This window comes from Mobula hypostoma, chromosome 19, assembly GCF_963921235.1.
Source record: "Mobula hypostoma chromosome 19, sMobHyp1.1, whole genome shotgun sequence".
Classification (NCBI taxonomy): domain Eukaryota; kingdom Metazoa; phylum Chordata; class Chondrichthyes; order Myliobatiformes; family Myliobatidae; genus Mobula; species Mobula hypostoma.
The window spans coordinates 46,608,466-46,629,527 of record NC_086115.1 but is presented as its reverse complement, the minus strand read 5'-3'; the positions used below and the strand labels follow the sequence as shown (position 1 = coordinate 46,629,527).

General features: G+C 40.4%; 1 protein-coding gene across 4 annotated transcripts in view; it reads left to right on the top strand.

The window, feature by feature from the left end:
* The first annotated feature begins 903 nt into the window (after positions 1-903).
* Positions 904-21,062, top strand: part of mki67 (marker of proliferation Ki-67) — a 49,166-nt gene continuing 29,007 nt past the window's right edge. The window contains exons 1-8 of one of the 4 annotated variants that reach the window (XM_063071807.1): positions 904-982; positions 5,787-5,898; positions 5,978-6,059; positions 6,140-6,255; positions 8,929-9,013; positions 16,990-17,071; positions 18,206-20,695; positions 20,776-20,820. In XM_063071807.1, coding sequence (XP_062927877.1) covers positions 5,807-5,898; positions 5,978-6,059; positions 6,140-6,255; positions 8,929-9,013; positions 16,990-17,071; positions 18,206-20,695; positions 20,776-20,820 — 2,992 coding nt within the window. In that variant the 5' untranslated portion in view covers positions 904-982; positions 5,787-5,806. Of the gene's footprint in view, positions 983-1,128; positions 1,237-5,786; positions 5,899-5,977; positions 6,060-6,139; positions 6,256-8,928; positions 9,014-16,989; positions 17,072-18,205; positions 20,696-20,775; positions 20,821-21,062 lie in introns of those variants that run through there. The other 3 variants (XM_063071808.1, XM_063071806.1, XM_063071809.1) reach the window with 3 other exon arrangements.

Genomic DNA, 21,062 nt, shown 5'->3' with positions numbered 1-21,062 from the left:
TACTGTTGAGGTGGCCATAAATTACACTCTGAGAAGTTGCTCCCAACCTTAACATCTCATTCATAAGCACACATAAGGGCAATTTGGCATTGGTAAAGCTCCCAAACATTTAGTAATTAACTTTGCCCTGTTTGGATGCTTAAAGAACCTGTTTCTGGAATCAGCTCTGAGAGTCAGCAGCAGGCAGAAATCAGTCTTTCACAACACCCTCTATTTTGTTCAGATTGATTACATAGAAGCTACATTTGAGTGAGTTTTAATCTGAAATGTCACCTTCAGTATTCTGCCTAGAGACATTGTGACCGAGCTTTCTGTTTCTCTTTCAGCACGGGAACAGGCCCTTCGGTCCAATTGGTTCAGGTCGACCAAGATTTTCAAGCTAATGCCATTTGGGCCAGAACCTTCTGAATTTTTCCAATCCGTATACCATTCGGTCTTTTGAAAACTGTCATTGTCCGTGCCAAAACCACTTCCTCTGGCAGCCTATTTCACATACATACCACACCATGAAAAAAGTTGCCCATCAAAGTCTATTAAATTGTGCATTTTTGTATATTTTCTTTTTAAAGTTTTCGTCAACGTGCGTCTTCCATGCAACATACTTAATAATAAAAAAACAAAATGCTTAAAACATTATCTGGCAAATGAGTTTACTTTTACTGAAAACGCCTGTCTACCTACTGCACTCCGACCCTCCCTCACCTCACTTGAAGCCTGCCAGTTTACTTGTACTTTCTGTCCTGAAAAGCTATGCAAATAAAAGGAGCAAGAACGATCTGACGACCCTTCAGAACGATCCCCATTCCCCGACTGCGCAAGCGCAGTGGACCTGCCAAGCGAACGTCACGTTACATCCCATTGGCCGTTAATTATGAAGTACAGGAGCGGCCAGCCAATCGGATCGTTTGGCGCCGCAATTCGAACCGGTTGTTTTTTTTCGAAAATAACGTTGGAGCGGAATAGAAATTGAGCAATTTATGAGGTACGGAGGTGAACGGCTTAAAGAGAAAAGAAATGCGTTACCTTTGGAGGGGAGAGGGGAAGGGATGGGGGATGCTGGGCGGTCTGCCCGCCTGCGGCTGTGTGCGGACCGGCGCTGCGGCGGCTGGTGACGGTTAGGTGGCGGGAGATTTGAGCGGGCGCGCGGAGCGTTCGTGATCAGTTGTCGAGTCGGAGCCGAGGGCGCACGTCGGGTCGCCGGATTGCTCGGAGGAAGAACATAAACTGAATGGGCTGGTAGGTCATTTAAATGCTGCTCATTAGGTGAAATGGAGAGTGAGAATTTGTCAGAATTTCTTACTGGGGTTAAGTGCACCTGAAGTGGGAAAGCGTCGCGGAGGGCCACTTGCAGAGTTGGGCTCGGCTCCGGACTGCCCTGAACTGTCCGCGGCTGGTGGCGGCGCTTCATCTCTCGGAGCGAGAGAGGCTTTAAATATCTGTCCTGTGACGGAGGTGTTCTGTCTCTTGGGGATGCAACAGGCTGCAGATGCTGGAATCTGGTGCAAAATGTTGGAGGAAACCGGTGCCTGTGGGGGAAATTTGCGGTGAAACCGACAGTAGTTGCTGTTCGACCCGCCGAGTTCCTCCAGCATCTTGTTCCTTTTTTTGTCGCTCGTGGATTCTAGCAGTTGCTATGCCTTGTGCTTTCAGATTTTTGTTTATTGAACCTCTCCGGGTTTTGGTGCTCGGTTTGTGAAGGGAGTGTTGTCTGATGAAAGCATGGTTCATTCTGATCTTAGTTCATTAACACTGCGGAGATGTCTTTTACAAACGCCGATCCGACAGTCGATGTTCCCCTTCAACGATTCGGGAGACGTCGGAGATTTCTGAGAAGGAAACCGACGAACAGACAGGGCTTTGGACAAGTCTGCAGTTTTACCTTAAGACTCGCCACCTCATCGATCTGCTTGAGCAATCGATTTTTGAACGTGCCTGCTTGTTCTGGGGAGAATGTGTGCTTCAAAAGCTGCCCACGTTTCGATAGATCATTATCGTGCGCTGGCGATTCAGAGTCTTGGAGAAATTCGGCCCATCTAGTTCGTGCCGAAGCATTTAAACTGCTTCGTCCCATCGACCCGGATTGTCTTCTTACGACGATCTCCTGATCTCTAGATTATAGGGATGGCATTGAGCTGGAAGCTGGCATAAGGCACAGGAAATGGTTGATGTTGCCAGTAGGGCACTTTTACCACAATCCTCGCCCCTGAAATACCTCTGTGACCCGTTGACAAATTTGGTGTCGGTGCCGTGAAGGATCTTCTGATCCATCATGTTACAGGTTCTATGTCAACGCACAACAGTGTGAAATCAAGTAGTGCTGACAATGATCCCTTTCATAAATGGTGCAATTTATCCAGCATTCTGTTTTTACTATAATTTTTTTAAAAACCTTTTTTGTGCTTTGTTTTTTTTATTACCTTAACAAAGAATGATTCATTGACTTCCGCAAGGGCAAACATCGTACGTCAGTGACAGCCTGTAGGAGAGGAAACGTACAGAGGAAATTGTTGTTTAAGATGAGTTAACTAGATCAAATGGCCACAGACGACAGTGATACTGTATCATGAAGTGATAGTGATATGTGGAATGATATAAATAATATAAACTACAGATAATTATTAAAGGAATGTTTGCTAAACTTTATAAATTGTGAGGGATCGGTAATGTTTTGTCTTAATGTTTACCATTCTAAATTCTAAGCTAGAGAGTTTGAATCAATGGCACATGTCATGAACGTTTATAGCAATTTTAGTTGAAGTTAAAGGAACTAAAGGACATGAAGACATTAGCTGAGAGGGTTCGTCTTGTGTTGAGGTAAACTGCAACGTTTTGTGTTGAGGTAAACTGCAACGTTTTGTGTTGAGGTAAACTGCAACGTTTTGTGTTGAAGGCTCAAATGTTTGCCGTTTAGTAATAACTTCAGAAGCATGGAGAAGGAGGCACATATTCAAATTTTATTAATAAAGAATTTTAAATTAGGTAGATAAACTTCCCTGCAAAGGCTTGCTAATAAGCAAATATTAACTTGGAAATGGAAGAAAAATTGTATGTTTAAATGTTGAAAAGCTTAAGAGGTGAAGTTGGAAAGGGACATAGAATCCATGTGCATAAATAATTTCAATGTCAAAAACTTAGCAATGAAATGCTAGTCTTGACACCAGAGTTAGAAGATAATGGTATATCTGTAGTATAATTTTTTTGTTTGGGCTGCATGCTTCAGGGTGTGTCATGGCCATGGGAAGATACTGCCATGCACAATAAATGGAATTAGGAAGCACTTCTGCAAGAAGAATATAGGATAAGTTTTAACAGATGACCCTTTTTAACAGGTGAGAATACAAGGTTGATTGCTGATCTGGAACAATAGCAGTTAGTTGGAGTTCACTGAATAATGGTCCATGTTTGAATTGAATTGACTTTATTACTTACATCCGTCATATACATGAGAAGTAAAATCTTTATTTTACGTCTCTGTCTAAATGTACAATGTGCAATTTATAGTAACTTATAATAAATACAGTACTATGTACAACAGGACAGTCAATATAACATAGAAATACAATTGTATCAACATGAATTAATCAGTCTGATGGCCTGGTGGAAGAAGTTGTCCTACAGCCTGTTGGTCCTGGCTTTTATGATGTGGTTCCGTTTCCTGGATGGTAGCTTCTGGAACAGTTTGTGATTGGGGTGACTCGGGTCCCCAATGATCCTTCGGGCCTCTTTTACACACATGTCTTTGTAAATATCCTGAATAGTGGGAAGTTCACATCTACAGATGCGCTGGGTTGTCTGCACCACTCTGTAGAGGGGGAATTGGGGGAAGTTCAGTTCCCATTCTGTCAGTGATGCAGCCAGTCAGGATGCTCTTAATTGTGCCCCTGGAGAAAGTTCTGCTAAATGCACCAATCCTGTTCCAGTGGAAGTTTGTACTTATTATTGTTGACCACTCTCAGTCCACCTGCAATCTGTCACTTGGACAACTCCATGTTTAGTTGCTCTGTGCAGCCATAACCATGAGATACATGCAACCTACAAAATTACTGGTATCAGAATGAAAGTAGGTCACCATCACTAGACCATTGTACAATTGGGCACAGTTTTGGGGTAAGAGGGGAAAAATTGAATATGGACCTGCAGGACAACTTTTTCCATGAGTTGGTGGGTGGTGAATATAGGGAATGAACTGCCAGAGGAAGTGGTTGACACAAGTACAGTAGAATCATTTAATAAGTGTTTGCATAGGTACATGGTAGGGATAGATGGGCTAAAGACAGGAAATTGGGACTTGCTGGTTGTGCAATGAGTTTAGCATGGACTCATTGAGCCGAAGGGCCTATATCCATGTTGTATTGCTTTGTGACTCTTATCATTTTAATAATATATTGCCCAAAGTGAGTGTTTCAAAACTTAACAGTAGAATTGAGGGGATTGTACAGAACCAGCATGTCTTCAGTGACTTCTGCCATCTCCAACAGGATCGCAGTATCAAGCACATCTTTCCTTCTCCGCCCCCCCTCACCCCACTTTCCATTTTATTAAGCACCTATGCTCCATCTGCCAGAAGAAGCAGGTTTTCCCAGTGGCCACCCATTTTAATTCCACTTCCTATTCCCATTCTGATATGTCAATCCATGGCCTCCTCTACTGTTGTGATGAGGCCACATTCAGGTTGGACGAACAACACCTTGTATTCTGTCTGGTTAGCCTCCAACATGAAGGCATGAACATTGGTTTCTTGAACATCTGGTAATCTCTTCCCCCCCGCCCCTTTGCTATTCCCCATCCCCTTTCCCCTCTCTCACCTTATCTCCTGACCTGCCCATCACTTCCCCCGGTGCTCTTCCCCCCTTTTCTTTCTTCCATAGCCTCCATCTCTGTCCTCACTGATCAGACTCCCCCTTCTTCAGCCCTGTATCTCTTTCACCAATCAACTCCCAGCTATTTATTTCATCCTCCCCCTCCCAGTTTCACCTATCACCTTGTGCTTCTCTCTCCCCTCCCCCACCTTTTAAATCTGCTCTTCATTTTTTTTCCCCCTCCAGTACTGCCGAAGGGTCTCTGCCCGAAATGTCGATTGTACTTTTTTCCATAGATGCTGCCTGGCTTGCTGAGATCCTCCAGCATCTTGAGTGTGTTGCTTGGATCTGCAGATTTTCTCTTGTTTGTGACTTCAGTGATTTTATTTCTCTCATTGAAATGCTACTTTTTTTTACTATCATTTCCCCATATTTGTGTGCATTGAGTTCATGGACATCAACTCAAATTTCCCAACAATTACACTGCTGAACCTCAGCAATTTGCCATGATTCAAGTCAGACAGGCTCATTGTGTGTGATTTAAGTACAAAGTAACCTTTTTTATTTGGTTTATTTAAATGCAAGACATGCATAAGTATTTCCATCCAAAAAGCATCTTTGGCAGCTGGTGAACTTGGTTGCTCACCAAGGCAATCTAATCAGTGAAGCCTGTCATTTTATTTGGAGGGCCCATTCTACATTGCTTCTCTGCAAGCCTCCACACCCATCCTACCATCACCTCATCACTGGCTTTCCAGTGCAGTACTGCACCTGGGAGTCCACAACAAGGAAGATGTATTCAAAATGTTGAAGATCAATGAGTTCAGGTGGCTTGCTGCCCACTGGAAAATATATCACCCTGCTCCTTAACTGTATTTTACTGCAAGGATACTTTGTTTAGTATGTCATGCTTTACGTATGTTGTTGTGACATTGCGCAGAAGAGTATTCTCAGTGCAGTTTACTAATTTTAAAAATATGTTTACAGGTAAGAAAACATTGTCAAAAATGCCCCTTTTTGGCAAAATTATAGTAATCAAGCGTACTGGAGCAGATGGATACAATTTTCCTTTGACATCATCTTCATGTTTATTTGGAAGGTAAGGCTGCTCTACTTATGGTTCTTTATGCAACTGTTCTACAGTGTCATTTACTTTTCCATTTGTTTTCTTTCTGTAGGAAGTCAGAATGTGACATACGTATCCAGTTACCTCATGTTTCAAAAGAACATTGTAAGCTTGAAGTGAATGAAAATAATGAGGTGATTTTTTTTATCATTAGACTTAACAACAGTAGACTTAACACCATTATACTACATTTATTACCTTTTTTCCTTTTCAGGTTATTCTAACTAATTTGAGTGAAGTGAATCAAACACTGTTAAATGGTAAAATTATTCAACATTCGGAAAGACTGAAACATCGTGATACATTTACTGTTATTGATCGTTCTTTCAGGTAAGTAGGATCTTAAGCTGAAGGGTCTCTACTAGTGGCTTAGCTTGGTTTAGTTGATAGTCCTATATCATCGATAGGTAGGTGGCATTAATGTAGCCTTAAATATCCGAGCGTGTTTTCTAATTATGTGATTTAGAAATGTTTAAACTTTGTTGATAATTATCACTTGCTGTAAAACCACTGTGCAGACATCATAGAGAGCTATGCTGTTAGTTTAGATAGTCAAGAGTATATTTTTGTCATTTTTAAATATTTCTTTGTAAATCATTTATTATTTAGCGATATAGTGCGGAATAAGACCTCTGAGCCTTGCCACCTCAGCAGCCCCGGCCAAACCCAATTAATCCTAACCTAATCATGGGACAATTTACAAAGGCCAATTAACCTATCTGATATGTCTTTGGATTGTGGGAGGAAACCGGAGCACCCGGAGAGAAATCACGCACTCCATGGGGAGAACGAACAGGGTATCCTTACAGAATGGCACTAGAATTGAGCTCCAAAATGTCCTAAGCTGTAATAGCATTGTGCTACCTGCTGCACTGCTGTGGCATCTAAATTCCAATTAAATAAAAATTTGCAAAATGGATACACGTGTGATCCAATGTTCCCTCCAAGGCAGTGGTCCCCAACCTCCAGGCTGCGGACCGATACCGATCCACGAAGCATGCAGGGGTGCAGCGGTAGCCAGAATGCACCCAGCACATCTTTAAGAAAAAAGCCGAAATAAACAATCTAATTAATTAGGTGCAACTCGGCACGTAAATGTCAGCCCAGATCGTCACCTAATTAATTAATTAGTTTGTTTGTTCGGCTTTTTTCTTAAAGATGTGCTGGGTGCGCTCTGGATACCGCTGCACCCCTGCACGCTTTGCGGATTGGTATCAGTCCGTGGCCCGGAGGTTGGGGACCACTGTTCTAAGGCACGCATAAACATCTTTTGTTTGTTGTTGTTCAGTCGCTAAGTCGAGTCCGACTCTTCGTGACCTCATAGACCATAGGATCCATTGGGTTTTCATGGGAAGACATGGAAGTAGATTTCCAGGCCTTTATTCCGTGCAGATACTGCTGCTACCTAGATTGGGATCTGGCTGGGTTGAACTCATGACCATCTGCCTTGAAGTCCAGTGCTGATGCCACTACACCGCCATCCAGACCACATCTTTTGCTACTAGCGCACAAAGGAATTTAAACTTCACACAAAAGGTCACCGTCTACCTCACTGGCATGTTAAGTATGTTTGACAATCATGCACAATCACTTTTCTGGTTTCTGATGCGGGCAGTGTTGACAACGTGGAGTTCACAGTGATTAACCTGCAGATTTTAGAACTGACTTATTTACACTGTTTTGAAGAAATTATCGATTCACTGTCAAATTCCAAAGAAGCAAAGGGCATGAAGCACAAAAGAACTGCTAGTTCATTTAAAGTGGAATGTCTTAATGAAACAGTTGAAACTGCTACATCGAAAGCTCATGTAGTCAGGAACGTGCAGCTACAAGAAATATTTGCGTACAATATAGAACCTGTAGTTACAGTAACTGTGTATTTTTGTGATGCAAAAGTTGCTGGAGAATTTGCAATTGGGAAGAAGTGGAGTGATATTTGGAAACTTGACGTTTTACAGTGTCATTTAGCAAGCAAATTACATATGGACGATGTGCAAAAGCCATCACCTTGGAGAAATAACCAAATATAAAATGCTAAGTTGAATTTATTCATCTTTTTTAAAAGGGACAGCATAGAGTATTTACTATTTCTGCTGTATTTTTCTGACTCCTTGTTTAATTGGGTGCATAGTTTTGTCATGTGTTGTAATTCATTACAGACTATCTGCCATGAAAAAAACATTCACTAATTTTTCATTAATTTGCCTCTCTTGAGGTATCACAAGTTAGCTATTGCATTTAAATTACAATATATATGTGGAAATCTGGTTGTGCATTAGGATTGATAGTGCCTGCTGTCAGCTTGCATGCGGCAGGGTTCTTCTACACCTTGAATATAGTCTGGAGTGTGAAACGAGTAAAATGAATTTAATTGGAAAGATGGAAAGACAGTTAAGTGACTTAAATATAGCTGGAATTGTCATTTTCTTTAAACTTTTAAAACTTAATATTTCCCTTGCACTTTGAAACAATAACTGAAAGTTAAGAATCCTTGGGAGCAGTAAACCAAGTTTGTGGGTGCAGAGAAGCTTTAAAATACTCAATATATATTAGAAAAATTAAATCTTGAAGATTTAAATTATGGAATGACTACCTGAATGAAAGTATTGCATCATTCATTTACATTCCAATTAAAGAATGATAAACTTTTTTTTGACAATGTTGTAAAGTTTTTCACTGCATTTATGTTAGGCACTTATTCCAAATTTCCTCTTCCATGCTGAATTTCATAGTGTGATTAGAATTGGAATGTTGTATACTGCCCATCGGTGAGTTTCTGAGAAAATTTTCAGAAATTCAGCTTCCACAGAAGATATATGTAAATCCTGTGTTGGTGGACCAAGCAGCATCTGGGAGGAAAGGAACTGTGAGCATTTCAGGTTGAAACCCTGCTATCCACAATTCCATTTCTCCAGCGAAGTTTGTTACTCATTCACTTGTAACCTCTGCTTTAATGTGGCAAATATCCTGGAAATAAATTTATTTTATTCTTTTTGGTATTAGATTTGAATATCCTTTGGATTCGGTGCACAACACTAGCCCAAGGAAAAAACGGAATTCATTAACCTTGAAGAATGAAACTCTACAAGTATGTGCATATATTCCTATGTGGTAATAAGAAAAAGGGAAGGGGGAGAGAGAAAGAGAGGATGCCAGTTACTCAATCCTCTTTCTTTTTTCTCCACATAATATGGCTAAAATCTAAATTGTACACTTAAGAAATTACTGAGAAAAATAACATGGAGTTTTTGTAGGCAACACACACAAAATGCTGGAGGAACTCATCAGGCCAGGCAGCATCTATGGAAAAGAGTAAACAGATGTTTTTGGGCCCTTCTGGTCTGAACAGGACTTTTCCAGTCCAGATGAAGGCTCAGAATTTTCTAAATGATATTACAGCCACTTGTCAATGGAAATGTGACATATAATGCATGTGCACAAATTTGTAGTAACTAGTAGTTACTAATTTGTAAACAGTGTGTCAAATTAAATTTATTATCAAAGTACTTAAAAGTCATACACTTCCTGGAGATTCATTTATTTGCAGGCATTTAAGAAATTCAATAGAATTTGTGGAAAAACTATACAAAAGCAAGACTGATAAACACCCAGTGTATAAAAGGCAAATTGTGCAAATAAATGAATAAATAAATGATAATGAGAACAAGAGTTGTATAGTCCTTGAAAATGAATGTAGGTTGTGGAATCAGTTCAGAGTTGAGTTGAGTGACATTATCCGTGCTGGTTCAGGAGCCTTATGGTTGTAGAGTAATAACTGTTCCTGATCCTGGTAATGTCAGACCTAAGATGTCTGTCCCTCATGCCCGTTAGTAGTAGTGAGAAGAGAGCATGGCCTGGATGGAGGTGGGGGGGTGCAGGGTTCTTAATGTTGGATGCTGCTTTTTTGTGGCAGTGCTCCTGGTAAATGGTTCAATGGCGGGGAGGGCTTTGCCTTTGATGGACTGGGCCTTATCCACCTCTTTCTGTATACTTGTCTTTTCCTGGGCATTGGTCTTTCCATTCCAGGCCCTGATGCTACCAGTTAGGATACGCTGCATCATGAATCTATAGAAGGTTATAAAGGATTTAGACTGCATGCCCCATCTATGAAAACTTTAAAATAGAAAAGACTTGTGACTCCAACTAAGTCCCTAGAGAAATAGGATAAATTGTAGATATGAAAACTTTTATTCATCTTGACAAGCGAACATTTTCATCGAGACACACACTGTCTCACTCTCTCATTGTCTCACACTCTCACTCTCTCACACTCTCTCTCTCTCACTCACGCCCACACATCCCCATGGCATTAGCAAACGTATTGGTTCCCCTTCAGTTCAGGTGTAACCTGTCCTACTTGTACAGGTTACCCCTTCCCCAGAAAAGATTCCAATGATCCAAGAACCTGAAACCCTGCCCCCTGCACCATCTCCTCAGCCACTCATTCATAGGCGCTATCTTCCTGTTCTCACCTTCATGACCTCTTGGCACTGGGAATAATCCCTAGGTTACCACCATGGAGGTCCTGCTCTTTAGCCTCCTTCCTAACTCCCTAAACTTTCTTGTTTATGTCATTGGTACCAACATTGCTAAGGCTATTGGGGAGAGTTTCAACTAGAATTGCTGGGCGGTGCGAACTGAACTGATGTCACAGAGGAAAGAAAGGTTGGCTCACAAATAGAGAAAGCTTGGAGACAGTGCGAAAGGGAGGATAGGCAGGTGATAGAGAAGGGACGTGCTCAGACTGATGGTTTGAAATGTGTCTGTTTTAATGGGAGGAGTATTATGAACAAAGAGGATGAGCTTAAAGTGTGGATCAGCACTTGGAGCAGTGATGTTGTGGCCATTACAGAGACTTGGATGGTGCAGGGACAGGAATGGCTACTTTAAGTGCTAGGCTTTAGATGTTTCAGAATGGACAGGGAGGGAGGGAAAAGAGGTGCGGGCATGGCATTGTTGATCGGGGAGAGTGTCACGGCTGCAGAAAAGGAGGAAGTCATGGAGCGGTTGTCTACGGAGTCTCTGTGGGTGTAAGTTAGGAACAGGAAGGGGTCAATAACTCTACTGGGTGTTTTTTATAGACCACCCAATGGTAACAGGGACATCGAGGAGCAGGTAGGGAGACAGATTCTACAAAGGTGTAAAAATAACAGGGTTGTTGTGGTGGGAGATTTTAATTTCCCAAATATTGATTGGCATTTCCCTAGAGTGAGGGGTTTAGATGGAGTGGAGTTTGTTAGGTGTGTTCAGGAAGGTTTCCTGACACAATGTGTAGATAAGCCTACAAGAGGAGAGGCTGTACTTGATCTGGTACTGAGAAATTAACCTGGTCAGGTGTCAGGTCTCAGTGGGAGAGCATTTTGGAGATAGTGATCACAATTCTAACTCCTTTACCATAGCGTTGGAGAGGGATAGGAACAGACAAGTTAGGGAAACTTTTAATTGGAGTAAGGGGAAATATGAGGCTGCAACTTGGAAGCATAAATTGGAAACAGGTGTTCTTAGGGAAACATACGGAAGAAATGTGGCAAATGTTCAGGGGATATTTGTGTGGGGTTCTGCATAGGTACGTTCCAATGAGATGGAAAGGATGGTAGGGTACAGGAACCACGGTGTACAAAGGCTGTTGTAAATCTAGTTAAGAAGAAAAGAGCTTACGATAGGTTCAAAAAACTAGGTAATGATAGAGATCTAGAAGATTATAAGGCTATCGGGAAGGAGCTTAAGAATGAAATTAGGAGAGCCAGAAGGGGCCATGAGAAGGCCTTGGCGGACAGGATTAAGGAAAATCCCAAAGCATTCTACAAGTATGTGAAGAGCAAGAGGATAAGACGTGAGAGAATAGGACCAATCAAGTGTGACAGTGGAAAAGTGTGTATGGAACCGGAGGTGATAGCAGAGGTACTTTATGAATACTTTACTTCAGTATTCACTACGGAAAAGGATCTTGGCGATTGTAGGGATGACTTGCAGCGGACTGAAAAGCTTGAGCATGTAGATACTAAGAAAGGATGTGCTGGAGCACCCGTAATCAACCTTATTGCATATACCGCGCACATTCAAATATAATGCCTTAAGCCTGTATTCAGCCTTTTCCATTGTGTCTGTCTTTTATCTTGCAACTCATTCGGTTGTCTGCAAGTTTGCCCTATCATCAGCCTCTTCTTGTTAAAAGTCTCGTTACCCATTGCCTCTGTTTGTAAACCAAAGACCTTGAGCATGTAAATATTAAGGAAGAGGATGCTCTGGGGCTTTTGGAAAGCATCAAGTTGGATAAGTCACCAGGACCAGACAGGATGTACCCCAGGCTACTGTGGGAAGCGAGGGAGGAGATTGCTGAGCCTCTGGCAATGATCTTTGCATCATCAATGAGGACGGGAGAGGTTTTGGAGGATTGGAGGGTTGCGGATGTTGTTCCCTTATTCAAGAAAGGGAGTAGGGATAGCCCAGGAAATTATAGACCAGTGAATCTTACTTCAGTGGTTGATAAGTTGATGGAGAAGATCCTGAAAGGCAGGATTTATGAACATTTGGAGAGGCAGACTATGATTTGGTATAGTCAGCATGGCTTTGTCAAAGGCAGGTCGTGCCTTACGAGCCTGATTGAATTTTTTGAGGATGTGACTAAACTCATTGATGAAGGTAGAGCCGTGGATGTACTGTATATGGATTTTAGCAAGGCATTTGATAAGGTACCCCATGCAAGGCTTATTGAGAAAGTAAGGAGGCATGGGATCCAAGGGAACATTGTGGATCCAGACCTGGCTTGCTATCAGAAGGCAAAGAGTGGTTGTAGACGGGTCATATTCTGCATGGAGGTTGGTGACCAATGGTGTGCCTTAGGGATCTGCTCTGGGACCCTTACATTTTGTGATTTTTAATAAGTGACCTGGATGAAGAAGTGGAGGGACGGGTTAGTAAATTTGCTGATGACACAAAGGTTGGGGGTCTTGTGGATAGTGTGGAGGACTGTCAGAGGTTACAGCGGAACAGTGACAGGATACAAAACTGGGCTGAGAAGTGGCAGATGGAGTTCAACCCAGATAAGTGTGAGGTGGTTTATTTTGGTAGATCAAATATGATGGCAGAATATAGTATTAATGGTAAGACTCTTGGCAGTGTGGGGGATCAGAGGGATCTTGAGGTCTGAGTCCATAGGACACTCAAAGCTGCTGCACAGGTTGACTCTGGTTTAAGAAGGCATAGAGTGCATTGGCCTTCATCAACTGTGGGATTGAGTTTAAGAGCTGAGAGGTAATGTTGCAGCTATATCGGACCCTGGTCAGAACCCACTTAGAATACTGTGCTCAATTCTGGTCGCCTCACCACAGGAAGGACTTGAAAACCATAGAAAGGGTGCAGAGGAGATTTACAAGGGTGTTGCCTGGATTGGGGAGCATGCCTTATGAGAGTAGTTTGAGTACACTCGGCCTTTTCTCCTTGGAGCGACGGAGGATGAGAGGTGACTTGATAGAGGTGTGCAAGATAACGAGAGGCATTGATCGTGTGGCTAGTCAGAGGCTTTTTCCCAGGCTAGCTCAGGAGGGCATAGTTTTAAGGTGCTTGGAAGTAGTTACAGAGGAGATGTCAGGGTTAAGTTTTTTATGCAAAGAGTGGTGAGTGCATGGAATGGGCTGCTGGCGGCAGAGGCGCAAACGATGGAGACTTTTATGAGGCTCCTAGATAGGTACGCGGAGCTTAGAAAAATAGAGGGCTATGGGTAAGCCTATGTTGTTCTGAGGTAAGGACATGTTCGACCCTGCTTTGTGGACCGAAGGGCCTGTATTGTGCTGTAGGTTTTCTATTCAATTGTTTTACTCTTTTTTTTTTTCTTTTTCCTTCTGATACCAATATTACTTTTGATTAGTTAATGAAGATGAAGTGGAGCGGGGAAGGTACTTCGTCTTTGAAAATTTCTGATTTTAGTCATTTATCTTCAGCCATATTGGATCCCTTTTAATGAAGTAATCTGTCATCTGGAGAAGTATAGTGTAATGGAGTAACACTGAGCCAATTCAAGTTACAATAGATTTCTGCTTAATCACCAGATGATGTAAAATGATGCAGAGGGCAGTGGGGTGGGGGTGTTGATGGACACAAGCTTAAAGGAATTTATTTAGTATCCTGTGTGTTAGTTGTCATTCTGTCAAATGCATTGGGGCTTTTCAGGATTGTGCCAGCCCAGACCTCAAGTTGACTTCACAATGTAATCCCTGAGGTTACACTCTTCTTTTGCTGGTCCTACAGAAATACTCTGAACAAGAGTGGCCTGGTAGTTGCTTACTGACTCATTGGGAGTATTGATGGCATACTAATTTGAATTTGTAGTCTCTTTCACAAAAATGACTGTCCATGATTGCATGTGCCATCACATAGGATCTTGACCAAGGAATGCTGGTGTATAAAAATTGTGTAGTTCATCCTATTTGTCTATATGAATGCCACAAGATCAAAATCTTGACTTATGAGATTGAATATATTTTTCAGTGTAATATTATGTGGAAGTTGACTTAATTTTGGCAGTGTTTCTTGTTGATGTATTGCACCTTCTTGCATGGTCTGCATTGGCTCAAGAAAGGCATTTGCACCCACTTTCTCAAGGAGAATTAAATGGACAAAAAATTCTGGAAAAATAATACAGTTGTTGCAATTCCTGGTATAAGGTGCAGCATGTGTGATTTGAGAGATTTAACACAATCTAAGCAAAGTCTTCCAGCTACAGGAAATATTTCCAATGAGTGAAGAAAACACTACATTATGGAAGGGAATATGGTATGGTACTTTCAAACCATTGGAGGGACTTGAGGACAAGTCAAGTTAATTGCATTTCACCACAATTTCTTTATTCACCAAAACTGTAATGCTGAATACCTTGTACCAGACTTTGTTCAAACCTGAGCAAAGAACCTGACTTTCAGAGACAATATTTGTTATCAAGGAGGCAGCATGGTGACCAGTGTTAAGTTAATGGGAATAGAATAGAAGTGGAGTAGGCATCTTGTATTACACAAAGGATAGTGGTAGGGTATTATTCATGTCTACTCCAAGACATAATTGCAAGAGTTTTTCAGGACATTTTCCAACATCTAACTATCTTTAATTATTTTATGAGTGAACTTGCATAAGGAATATTTTCTCATTAAAATTGAATACTATGCAATTGGAATTCGTCAAAAGATGGAGCATCCAATTCCTGCATGTAGCAAGGTGTGGGTGATATCCAGTCATATTTTGACGCATGGCACAAGTGCTAGACAATGATCATTTGCCATAAACAAAGGGATCCTTAAGAGCTGGTCTTGTCTTAATGCCAACATCTTGGGACATCGCCTTTGTTTAGAAAGTTAATTTGATGTACAAGTGGTCGGGAATCTTTCGGAGGGAAGGCCTCAAAACTCCCGGCTTTGCCTGCTGTTGGCAACCGAGATGGAGGTCGAATCGCTCAGATAGAGATGGCGCTCAGTACTCAGTGTTGGAGAGCTGATCAGAGCTCGAAGTTTTCGGATGACTCAGTCGGACCGTGGTCGGGAATGGCAGGGAGAGTTTTTCTTCCTTCTCCTGTCTGCGTGAGATGTGGGACATTTGAGAGACTTTGAACTTTTACTGTGCTCGTGGACTTCTTCGTCAAGTTATGGTATTGTTGCACTGTTGTAACAATATGTTATAATTATGTGGTTTTGTTAGTTTTTTTCAGTCTTGGTCTGTCCTGTGTTTTGTGATATCACACCGGAGGAAATATTGTATCATTTCTTAATGCATGCATTACTAAATGACAATAAAAGAGGTCTGCGTGTCTTCATAATCTAAAAAAGTATCGGCTAAGGGCAGGTTAGCACTTGAGCATGCTTCTGAGATGACACCTGTCTGACATCAGCAACAACTTTTGAGAGTGTAACCAATTTTTGCACTCCATACAAGTGGAAAGCCAGCACTTTTAGGGATATAGTCAGTTGCTTGATGGATATATTATTTTGTACCTGAAGTATTCATTTCCTTTACCATCTCTGTGCTGTATGCCATCTACTAAAAAAACATACTTCTAACAGCCCTATTATAAACACAAAATAATCTGCGGATGCTGGGGTCAAAGCAACACTCACAACACGCTGGAGGTACTCAGTAGGTTGGGCAGCATCCGTGGAAAAGATCGGTCGACGTTTCGGGCCGGAACGTTGACCGATCTTTTCCATGGATGCTGCCCGACCTGCTGAGTTCTGCCAGCGTGTTGTGAGTGTTGCAACAGCCCTATTGATGGCAGAAGGAAGTTTTTCCTGAAGTAGCTATAACCACCTGCCTTCCCTTGTAACCAGTATGTAAGTTCAATTAAGTTTCTTCGGAGCACCATGGAAGGACATTTGACATGGGAATTAGAGTGGTGCCAGAAGAATGGTCTTGTAAGCAAAATCTAAAACTAAATTTGTAGATAATTAAGTTTTAAGTTGACATTCTTTAATTATTACTACTCACTCAATGTATCCAGAAGTTATAGATTTGAATACATTAAAAAAAATGACTAGGCAGCTCAACTTTGTATTGTATCTGCTATTGGTGGTGAGTTCAGTAGAATTCATAGTTCACTTCAAATTCTAAGTCAAGCTTTGCTTTCTAATTTTTGCCTTTCTTAAGTACAGCCTTGCAATTTGCAAGTAATACTCTCTTCTTTCCATGCCTTCTGAGTTGAGCCCTTTTGCCTAAATTGGTATCAAAGGTAAAACTGACTAATGTAAATCTAATAATAAGGTTTACTCCCTGCTCATTTCTTTGTCAATTTATCATTCCTAGGTTTTACTTTTTTGACAATTTGTTGGAAATTCTGGACTGACATTGAGGATATTCTACGTCTTGCATTTAAATGCTTGTTTAAGAAATAATTTTTTTTCTGTTTGATTTTATTTTATCCAGGGATTAATATTTTGGCCTTCTCTTATCGTTTGTCATTTATTTCATGCTTCTAAAACACCTAGGACCTTGAAAATAACACTCAATGATTAGAAATGTCTCAATTCTCACTGCTCAGCTCATTTTTTTTCTATATTCTTAATATGAATATATTTGAATTAACAGGTTCTTCATGTTCAACAGGGAGTAGATGGTGATTCACAACCTTCCATTAATGATCAGTCGTCTTCGAGTGAACATAAACCTGGTTGGTATTTCTTGTACAGTATATAGCAAATTAATGCATGAACTTAAGCACTGAATGTGGCTTTTCAGGCACATCTGATTCACAGTTACTTTTGTAATACGATTTCAGATCATTGTTTGCTACCCACTTTGGGTGGTGAGTTGCATGACAAGGTAACCTGAAAGTGTTCTCATAGAGCTGTTAGGAGGAGTTTACTTATAATTTTTCCTGGACTTTGACTCCATAATAAAGAAATGACATTGTATGTCTAGATTGGGGTGATGTGAAGATTTCACGTGATATGCTTCCACTATTGTCAAGACATTCCAGGTGTTGGTGATCATTGGTTTAACTCTTAATAGATTGCTTTTGTGCACCCTTTAAGCAATATATAATGACGTTTGATAGTGTTAATTATAAAGGATAAAAATTTAAAGTGGTGGATGAACTGTAAGCGAATGCACTTTTTCCTCTGTCGGGTACTTTAAATGCTGAAGCAACTGCTCTTAGATGGGAATGCTTTTAACTTTTTTTTGTTGAAGGTGGTTTTTCTATAAAGATTCAGTTAGAATAGAGAACAGATCCATCCAAAAGAAAGTTTGAAGATGTCCATTTGTAAATTTTGCATGGGAGAAATGATGCTGCCTTCTTTCAATAATAATTGTGTGTATATTTTTGACTCAACGCTTGCAGCCCCTTCAGCTATATAGTACAGGTCATACAGTTCTAACTAAAATGCTAAGGCTAAATTTACTTAACTGCCAGTTCCAGCAAATCTGATACAATTTATGGTTAAAAGTGTTTCACTTTTTGCTAATTATTATTCCTGATAGGGGCTAATTTCAAGGTTAGGTAGGTTACTTTTCCTGCATTGCATTGGAGACAGGACACACCAGTAGTGCATATCAGAAAGTCATGTGATTTGGAGGTACTTATAGTTACTTATAACTTAACAAGTTTTTCAGAAAGTACACTATTAATTTATGTCTTGTATATATGTAGTGCATTTCAAGAACTAGTTAATTCTTCAGTTTACACAAAGAAAAATTTTTTGTCAGAAGTGAAACATCATTTGTACTTTGACCTTTTTAAATTTGAATTTCAGTTGGCCATAAACTTTAAGGTCTCCTTTTAAATTTTGTGTTTTCTTGTCAGATAAGATAAAAGTGGATAAAGGCTTAAGAGTATCAACAAAATCTCCAAAGGTTACCCCAAATGAAAGGGAAGATCCTGGTTTACAGAACCAGCACAGAAGAAGTTTCACAAAGCTACTTAATGATGAGAAACCTACAGATTCAGAAAATTTATCACCTTTTACCAAACTTTATGAAATGGTCAAGCAGCAGGCCACAAAATCAATTCAGACTAAATCAAACAAATGTGATATGTCTGAATCAGTTGAAGAAAACAGTGCAGACTTGATAAAGCAAACATGCATTCCAGCAAAGCAATCCAATGTCACAATTTCTCAAAATGGTAAAAGCCTTCGGGCATCAGCAAATGGGCGAATGAATAATATTAGACTGGAAGAGAAAATGATGGCAAAAGCAGATGAAAATAAAGGAATGAGGGAATTGAATCCTCTACTAATTGAAGATTTTACAAATGTAGCCTTCTCAGCATCAACTGCTGACATAAACACTCCTAAGAAAAACAAAATGGAGGTAAACAAATTCACAGAACAGCCAACTTCTGTTGCAAAGGTTACACCAACAACATCCTTAACAAAGGGTGCAAAAGGGAAAGAGCTAAGTAATGATCAGGCAACTAAGGAAACACCGAAAGGAAAACACAAGAGCCAATTTATGAATCGCAAGTCATTAACTTTAGGTGCAGCTCCAAAGAATTTTGAAGATATTCTTGAACCGTCCGTGGAAAAAGACCCAGATTTGGTTGAAAAGTCAGTGCAAAGCAAAAATGTGGAAGGTGCAAATGTTAAATCTGAACCAGCTGAATCTAACAGGTTTTCAGAGCCTTCAGTTGTGAAATCTGGGGTGGAAAATAATTTAGTTCATACAGAATGTACACCCATCAAAAAAGATGAAGAAGATGTTTATACTCCCAAAAGGCGAGGCAGAGCAGCAATTGGTAATAAAAACGTGGGTGATGCAGATATTGAGTCCAAGCAAGTTCCAAATATTTTGGAATCTTCACTTGCAAGATTAGGCATGGAAAGTAATAAAGTCAACTTGGGACTTATGTCCATTAAAATAGATGAGAAGATTGACACAACCAAAAGACGAAGCCGGTCATCATTGCGCAATAAAAACATGGAAAGTGCAGATATTGATTCAAAGCCAGTTGAATCGACAAATGTTTTGGAATCTTCAGTTACAAAATTGGGAATGGAAAATGATAGCAACAACAAGGGACTCATGCCAGTTAAAACGTACAAGGGAAAGGCTGACACTCCCAAAAGGCAAAACCGGTCATCATTACATAATAATAATGTGGGTGGTGCAAATATTGATTCCAAGCAAGCTGAATCAACAAATGTTTTGGAATCATCAGTTGAAAAGTCAAACATTGAAAGTAATACGGTCAACTTGGGACTCATACCAGTTAATATAGGTGAGAAAGCTGACACCTCCAAAAGACGAAGCCAATCATCATTATCTATTAAGAATGTGGATAGTGCAAATATTGATCCAAAGCAAGTTGGATTGACAAATGTTTTGGATTCTTCAGTTGCAAAATCGGGAACAGAAAATGATAAAGCTAACAAGGGACTTAAGACAGTTAAAATGGGTGAGGAAAAGGGTGACACCTCTAAAATGCGAAGACGATCATCATTACATAATAAAAATGTGGGTGGTAAAAATAATGAAGCTACAAATGTGGAATCTTCAGCTGAACTTGTACAAGAGGAAGATAATTCTGTTGATATGAGCTTCATGGCAATTAATATAGGCGAGAGAACGGTTAACACTACCAAAAGAAGTGGCAGACTATCATTGCGTAACAAAAATGTGGAAGCTGCAGCTGATCAATTAGTGCAAAGTGAAATTACACATGATTCAAAATACTTAACTGCACAGTCAGAAGTGGAAAATAATTCGGCTGATGTGGGTCGCACTGCAGCTAGAATAGATGAAGGAAAGGTTGATACTCCCAAAAGACATGGCAGATCATCTTTACGTGATAAAATGGAAGCAACAGATATTCACTCAGAGCAAACTGAATTGACAAATGTTTCAGAACCTTCAACTGCAAAATCCTGTGGAGAAATTAAATTGGTCAACATGGGATGCATCCAAGATAAAACAAGTGAAGATAAGACACCCAAAAGGCGTGGTAGACCATCATTACATGACAAAAATGTGGGAGCTGTAGATGCTCAAGGAGGGCAGGCGGTAAAATCTGAGTCTGAAGATAAATTGTTAGAAAAACAGCCTGTTGACACCCCCAGAAATCAAGGTAGATCATCACTACGTAAAGAGAATATGCAAACTACAGAGGTTTCACATCCTTTATCCAAGTCATCTACACTGAGAGGTAGTGCCTCTCCCTCTTCACCTTTTCAGATCAGTAGAAGGGTAGAAAGCAATGAAGATGAGTACAGCACCAAAGTAGAAAGCTTGAAGAAAAAGGATCGGACATCTGGAAGTCCACATGGAAACTTAACCAACAAACAACCTGAGAAAAGTGAGTTGATGTACAAATTGTTTGTCATGTCCATTTCATCAAATGGCACTCTAGACACTTAAATAAATATTTCCTTGTAGGAAGAAGCCATGTGGCACCTATAAATATGCCTGATGAAGAATTAAGTAAGTTTTCATTTGATTCATTCACCAGCAACAAAGAATCTCCTTTAATTTCGGGTGGAATTTTTAGTTCTGAATTGAAGATTGTGGCAATAATATCCCCCTTATCATATAGATATTGTTTCTGAATTTCCTTTCTATTGAGCCCAAGGAATACGATTTCTAAACTGCAGTTTAGCTGCAGACTAAGTGTTCGGAAATGAGATTAGTAAAAGTGGGTATTTGTGGGTTTTCGTACAGATATA